Source organism: Asterias amurensis, chromosome 1, assembly GCF_032118995.1.
Source record: "Asterias amurensis chromosome 1, ASM3211899v1".
Classification (NCBI taxonomy): Eukaryota; Metazoa; Echinodermata; class Asteroidea; order Forcipulatida; family Asteriidae; genus Asterias; species Asterias amurensis.
This window is the reverse complement of record NC_092648.1, coordinates 13,562,676-13,570,234: the sequence shown is the minus strand read 5'-3', so window position 1 is coordinate 13,570,234 and position 7,559 is coordinate 13,562,676. Positions and strand designations below refer to the sequence as shown.

Below are 7,559 nucleotides of genomic sequence, written 5' to 3'. Positions count from 1 at the left end.
GGGAGGGAGCCTCATATGATATAGGAATATATCGTGTGGCGGTGAAGACAGGGTGGCGGGGCGTTTAAATTCACGGTGCTTTTTTGAAGTTGAATGGTGGTGAATTCCATGGTTGAATGTTGTTTTAGTAAAAAGGTCTATCCCGAAAGTTGACGGCAGGGAAGAAATGAACAAGCACGGCAGAGAAACCCATCATTATTTGAAGGTAAACATGACACTATACTAACTAGACAGTGTATCATAGGCCTACGTACTGCTACTAGTTGATCTGTGTTGCACTTGGGGGGGGGGCAGGTTTGGTCCGCCCATCAATTAACTTTTCATGACACTTGTCATCCAGTGAGATGGTCAACTTTTTACTACTGATGATTGATATCAAATCATTATACCTCCATGGTGATATGTTTACTGATTGTTATTATTGTTAAAATTGTTGTCTGATGCCCCCACTCAATCAAAATTCAAACCGTACCAGTTAACTTATGTTATGATAATAAGTTATTTCCGCTGTTGATGATTGAAATATGCAAAATTTGCTTTTTGTCGTCTGGTTTTATATTGTGTATTTTTAATATTCCCCAAGAAAAGCTCTGAAAGTGAAACACAGCATGGTTGTGATAACGTCCCTCCTCCCGCCTGACGGAGGGTTTACGTTACCGCAACTACACAGCCCTGCATCATTCACCACATTCATGTGACAGTCATATGATATGCCAGGGATGATGCCCCTTTCATTCTAGTTGCGATAGTCATAACCCTCCATTCATACACTCGGCGGTCTGAGGAGAGAGGATGGAGGGAGCGTTACAATCATCGCAACTACTTATGTGGAATTTATAAATGGTCGGACATTAAACTAGTCTGTACTAATAATAATTATGAGCAGCGTAGTTGGAGCATTGTGTAGCATTGTCATGCCCCACTACCATCGGCAAACTCTTGGTATATCTTTTGACTGTGTTGGTAATGGTAAAGTGTAGTGTTGGGTTTCCAGCTCAGGAGGGAAAATTTGTGTCACGACCATCGCAAACCCCCCCCCCCCCCCCCCTCCATCATCCCGCTGTTTTGTAATGTATTTTATTGTTTTATAAACAAATAAGTTATTACTTCTTCTTAACTTACTCACACATTTCCCAGAAAGGAAAGATGCTAATTTCTCTAGATTTGTGCATCTTGAACCAAGGAGGAATTGAAAACTGGTACCAAGACAGACACAGACAGGTATTGAAATTTGAAATGTCAATTATTTTAGTTTGGGTTTGAAAAAAGGGTCTTGGGGCTTGTTGCATTTAAATTTTAACTGAACCAGAATGGTTTTTTAAGACACCAAACCATTTTGTCTTCTCCACAACTCAATGAAATTGAAAGTTTAATCAGAATCATCTCAAAGCCAATATTTGAACATAGTTTTTTTTTTAAAGAGGCCTACATACATTACAGTGAGGTGCTGAGGTTTTGGTATTGAATTGAAAATACGTTTGTTTACTGACCTCTGGCCTGTGGTTCAGTGTACAATTTGAGCCCATGGTTTTTTAAGAAACCAAACCATTTTATCTTTATAACTTTACCACAACTCAATGAAATTGAAAGTTTAATCAGAATCATCTTAAAGCCAATATTTGAACATAGTTCTTTTTTTAAAGAGGCCTAAAGAGGTTTTGGCATTAAATTGAAAATATGTTTGTTTACTGACCTCTGGCCTGTGGTCCAGTGTACAATTTTAGCCCTGGAAACTAAAATATGTAATTGTTTTGGTTTTATTCTTTGCCTATATTGATGAGGGCCTTTGAACCATTGATTGCCAAAATTTAACGTACTTTGTTACTTCGGAACCAAGGAAACGATTGGCTTGCTGGAGGACTGTGTATCGGAGAGGATCAGTGAATTCTACATCAAGAAGAGAGCGAGAAGGTTCCACAGACGGCGAGAGAAGAAAGAAGTCAAGCCCAAACAAGAACAACCAAAGATGCTACAAGGTGATGTTAAACATTATATTTTATGTTATGTCTACAAGAAAGCTAATTGAATGGTTCTTGTTTTTGAAAGGGCAAGTGCACCAAGGCGCTTTTCTCCTTGGTAATGTGCACCCTGCATGAAAACAATTTCTACTTTCTACTGAAGCATTTCAAGGGCACCAAGGCAAAGACCAGAGGGCATTGAGTTTGTCGCCTTCATTGCCTCCGTGATCAGGCCTGTACCTTGGCCTGGACAAGTTGCTCTATACACAGACTGTACTCATCAATGCCTGACCACTGACTGAGTAGTGCATCCGATCTCCATAATCCCGCTGTACACTTGTAAGCAATGGAGAGTGCCTGACTTCTGAATTTGTAATAAGGTTTCAAAGTTCACTCTAGTGCCCCAGTTGAATGACTATAAGTTACAGTTAATAGGAAATGTCTATAGGGGTAGCCAATGATCGGGTATTTGTTTTGATTTTTTGGGCCAGAGAAACTTTGGATTATCTCAACTTGATTATCTCTTATTGTATGTATTTGCTTTGATTGGTCATTGCAGGTAGCACAGTTAAGATTGGATACAAGTTCACCAAGAGACCGGTCACTCAGAGATGCCTCTTAACAAGTGTGTATAACATTCTTACCAATTACTCTTAGCTCTAACTATTTAATCTACAAGTCAACAGTAGCAGCATACTGACTTTTTATACTCTTGTATGCCCCTTTCACACTCTATCTCTTATCCCTATGGACTACATATGGAATACCCAATGGTACTCCGTTGTAATCTTATACTGTCCCAGCCTAGTTCCCACTTCCAAGGGATTCTGGCTGCACGTGTCAAGAATACCCAAGGGTTTTACCGCTTACCACTGCTCCAGAGCAGGGGTGGCTATTCGCCAAATTGCCTAGGGAAGAACAGACCCCAAGAAGGGAAAACCCACTCAATGAGGTTAGGACTGAAACCCTAATCCACATGCAAGGCTGTTAGTCTAAGGTGGGATTAGAGCCGGGGTTCACAGAGGTGGAAAGAAACCACTGAGCCAACCTGATTATGGGTGTTTTTATGCCAGAAACCTATTGCTCTGTTTGTTCTAAAACACCCTATCAAAACGTCTACGGTGTCTGAAAGTTACTTTTTAACTTTTTTTTTTTGCAGATTCCAACTTTGCAACCATAACTTTATTCCCAGAGACACTTCATGTGTATGTGTGCGAGTACCAACCATCCACAGTGCTTAAGACCACCGCTCAGCTGATGTACACAATCAAGGAGGACACCATGGAACCAGTGGGGACCAGTAACTATTTCCAGCGGGGCACCAGTCCAGAAATAAAGAAAGTCGGTACTGTGTCGGCAGTCAAGAAGAGAGATAAACTGAAGATGCTGTAAGTGTTGATTATTGTAGCTCTAACCACCTCTAATAGTACTTAAAGCATGTGTCATATTTAGAGCTCAAAATTAATGCTGGATCGCAGGCCCGAGGCCAGTGATTTGAATATCGAGCCAATAAACTTACGACCGTACAAGTCTGGCAGTCTTGAAGTATTACCCTAAAGACAAATGTTTATAAAAAAGACAGCTCAAATGTGAAACTGTGTAGAAAAAGTGTTCTTCTCATTTTGATTCTGGTCTTGTAACGGTCTTTTCTGGTTCAGTGTAAGTTTTGAGCTACAAGCCTTACAATTGTGGATTTCCCCAAAAACATTTGAGCCCTGACATTGGTATTTGACCAAACATATGCATGAAGTACAAACCTGTGAAAGATAAAGCTCAATCGGTCATTGGAGTCACAAGGAAAAATTGAAGAATAAAACCTTACAAGTTTCTACTGATTTTGAACATTGAGTTTTTATAGTAACGCACAGATGCACCCTCTACCAATATGCATTTATCTTATTGCAGATTTTCTCACCATGTGTTGTTGTTTCCATTTCTCTTTTAAGTGTTAGGAGACGGATTAGGAAAACGCCAACAGAGTCTTGCTCCATGGAAAGTGGCTACGATACAATCACGAACAACCCAAAGACCAAGGGAGACACCAAGAACTCCGCCGACACCAATATGGTCTCCGCACCTCGCCACACTACAGGAGGTGGATATGCCCCGGAAGAAGCCGATGATCCTAGAAGCAATAGTCATGCTTTTCAGACCAAAACCGAGCAAGCACCGCTGAGAGGTCTCAAACAGGCTGCCACTAAATTTCACATGCAAGGGATTTGTCATCAGAGGGAAGGACTCATAGGTAATGATGTGCAAAAACCGTCCAAAAAGAGGAAAGTGGTTCTCGGTGGGGTGTCGCACCCCAATGAGATGGAAACCATAGCAGCTGTTCAAACAAACGCAAACAAAGACTCATCCGACATAGGAGGCAGGGAGCCTTTTAAAGAAAAGAGAATTGGACCAGCGAATACAGAAAGCGACATGTTGTCAGGTCGATGGTCCTCTTCCGAGATAAAAGAGAAGACTTGCGAAGCAAAGTCCAAAGAGCTGGAGCGGAGTTTGTGTCATGATGACGATGGGGATGTTGAGATGATGGATCTTGAGGAGGTCGTTGACCTTTGCGGGGAGGATGACGAGGGGGACTTACATGGAGGAGATATAAGTTGCCTCAAAGATGGCAAACCAGATGTCGAGTGAGTAAAACTTTCTTGTGACCTCGGCCGTATCTGAAACAATTTTGTTGGGCCTTACCTTAACTAAACAGGTTTCCCTGTTCTAGAATTAAGACAGGCTCTCAAAATAGCAGACAATAGGGCACAGTAGCTGTTTGTTATGTCAGTGCAAAGAGTAAACATCCATTCTGTTCACTGTTAATAATAAAAGTAATTAGCCGTTCTTATATAGCACATATCACCGTAAGGTCCTATGCGCTGTCAGTGTTTTCCTTACATGTGGAGCTACGTGTGGAAGTTTGAGACCTATTCCTTAACATAGCGACATGTAATGGTTTGCAAGTTGCTTATGGACACAAATGTCATGACCAGGACTCGAACCCATACTCTGCTGATCAGAAACACCAGAGCTTGAATTTTGTGTTCTTTTCTGCTCAGCCATGCAACGGTTGGGGTTTCTGTTGGTAACTTATTCCTTATGATCAAATGCGCGCTTCAGTAGCAGCTGACCAAATCTGTGCTGTTGATATTGTTTCAGATGTATGAAAAGGCTTGATGCATTGCAACTGAAGCGCCTAGTGAGAAGGAACAAGAGGTTTCTGAGGGAGATTTTTGTTGGCAAGGTGAGATGAGGTTCAACTACTTAACTGTGTTCTGCGTTATGCAAGGGGTCAATTGGAACACTTCTAGGGTCATGAAAGCAATAACCAGAGCCCAATTTCATAAAGCTGTTAAGCAGAAAATACTTCTTAACAAATTTCTTTGCAAGGGAAAAATTTATGTAAACTTAATGTTATTTTGGCTGGTAACCTGTTTCTGCTAAGCAATACTATTCTGTCCTCAGCAATTTTGTTTGTGCTTACTGGATTATGAAATTGGGCCTTGGGGATCATGGAGGAGGTGTTGCATCTGTAAAAGTTCCTTTTACTGTACCAAGAACAGCGTTCAAGGCCTGACAATCTGTTCACATAAAAGCCTTGATGGCTCTGACAGGATAACAAAATATCATCGCCCAAGGAAGCTGCCGCCCCAAAGCTTAGAAATCTTACTTTTGTTTCTATGTTTTTTCTTCTTCCCAGAGACCCTGCAAACGGCATTTGGAGTATAAGCAAGGTGGATATGCAAGAGGTATTGGTCAAACTTTTATCACTATAAGTTGATTGAGACTTTGCCTAGGTGGATGTTTGAAGGTTATAAGTTCTGGAAAAAAACTGTCCTGCTTATTAACTGTTGCCTGGGCTGAAGTCTTCTACTTTATTTGTTGTCATGATTTTTTTCTCAAAGTTTAATATCAGTGCTCAAAGTTTTATAATATTTTTCTTTGATGCAGCGAATTTAGCCTATGAGGCTTGGTACGGCCCATTCACCGAAGACCAAGTTGACTGTATTATGACAGAGCTGATGAAGGTGTACTGTGCAAAGCATAACAGAGTAAGTCTCGTATCCAATCTTCCACCCTTTCTTTTTCTATATTCATGTGTGTGTTTTTTATGTGAGGCTTTTAGTTACCATGCCTGATGTGTTGCAGAGGGCATCCTCCACGCCCCCCTCCCCACCCCCCAAAAAACCTCTTGAACCTCTAGAATACACTACCCCCCCCCCTCCACCACCCCCACCCTGAAAATCCTCTGACGAACATCTGAGATTCCCAGAACACAGTGAAGAGACAATGGGTGGGAGGGGGGTGGGGCTTACACCATGCCACATATTGAGCACCAACCTTGCCTTTTAACTTAGTCTTTCAATTAACCTCATCTAAGTCAAGGAAGTCATTGTAGGGTTTTTTCGTCACAAGTTCATCATGAAATTTAGCGCTGGTTTCTTTTGCCTTTGTTCCAACACAGTTTCTTGAATACCTCAGCAAAGTCTTGCTCCCAGAAGCTCTGACAAAGATCTGCATGGATGTCTTGCACCTCTCACAGGAGGCTGCCCAGTTAATCATGGAGGACATATCGCTGTGTAGTGATGCAACGTTGCTAGGCAACAGGTACTGATGCAGTCTGACGAGATCCAGTCAAGTACAGTGCACACAATTGCAGTTTTAATCTCTACTGTAACCAGGGCCCAATTTCATAATGCATGTAAGCACAAAAACTTACTAAGCACGGGAAAAATGTGCTTAGAGGAAACAGGTAACCAGCCAAAAGTATTATTGAGATTACATTGTTGCCACTGGTTCCCAACTCATTAATTGATTAGCAAACAAATTTGCTAAGCAGTATTTTCTGCTTAACAGCTACATGTATATGAAATAGGGCCCATAACACATATGCTGCAACCCTATCTGCCATTTTTGTTTAACAAAATCCATGGGGTGTTTTAGGCCGAGGAACAATTGTGCTGGTCACAATTTGACAACTTTAGACTACCTATAACAGCTTTAACGTTGATCCGGATGGCGTGTACATGTACAAGCATATCCGCCGAATGCATTGATTTGTGTGTATGGTCTAAACTTCCCGATTGCAACTGTTTTTAAAGTTGCCTCGTTATGTGCCGTTTTTAAGGAGCCACACTTTCAAAAACTCTTGTTCTACTGTTTGTTGGTCTTTCTTGCACGCTGCTTATAAATTATGCAGTAAACCTTGACTTTTTACATAATGTACTTGATTTTGCCTTTAAGAATGTGTTGTTAAGAACACACCATCTGAACTTGCCAATCATTCAGAATTGTTGAAATGTCTGTTTGTTTGTATTTAAAGCCTTGTACATGTAGTTACAATGTGTACAGGTATTTTTCTGCCACTAATACATTGTGTAATTGCCGTTTTGGATCGCTTTGGAGCTAAAAAAAAATTAAAATGTCTCACTGGAGGGTCATGTGAACATCTTGTGAAATGCTCTGAAAACATTGTAAATGTTAATTTTTCTGTTAAGTTTGAAAATGTTACCGTTGAAGTCTGTACATTTTTGTAAAGTTTGTTATTAAGGAAGGACCTTTTGCTCCGATGTTTGTTTTTCTATCAAAACTACATCGTTGAACAAT

The 7,559-nt window shown here is 40.8% G+C and overlaps 1 protein-coding gene across 2 annotated transcripts; it reads left to right on the top strand.

The window, feature by feature from the left end:
• Positions 1-19: 19 nt before the first annotated feature.
• LOC139946459 (uncharacterized) lies at positions 20-7,487 on the top strand. Of its 2 annotated transcripts, XM_071944127.1 has the most exons (10): positions 20-205; positions 1,138-1,221; positions 1,838-1,976; positions 2,518-2,583; positions 3,118-3,346; positions 3,905-4,594; positions 5,112-5,196; positions 5,653-5,701; positions 5,904-6,004; positions 6,418-7,487. In XM_071944127.1, exons 1-10 carry the CDS (start codon positions 167-169, stop codon positions 6,565-6,567), a joined length of 1,632 nt encoding a protein of 543 aa, XP_071800228.1. In that variant the 5' UTR covers positions 20-166; the 3' UTR covers positions 6,568-7,487. The 2 variants fall into 2 exon arrangements, with proteins under 2 accessions (XP_071800228.1, XP_071800237.1); XM_071944136.1 differs by lacking the exon at positions 1,138-1,221.
• Positions 7,488-7,559: the final 72 nt, after the last annotated feature.

Excerpts from the sequence above, each read along its gene's own strand:
- LOC139946459 (XM_071944127.1), top strand. The coding sequence starts at position 167 with ATGAACAAGCACGGCAGAGAAACCCATCATTATTTGAAG. Across the intron at positions 5,197-5,652 it reads GGGAGATTTTTGTTGGCAAG|AGACCCTGCAAACGGCATTT; the intron begins GTGAGATGAGGT and ends TCTTCTTCCCAG. Across the intron at positions 6,005-6,417 it reads ACTGTGCAAAGCATAACAGA|TTTCTTGAATACCTCAGCAA; the intron begins GTAAGTCTCGTA and ends GTTCCAACACAG.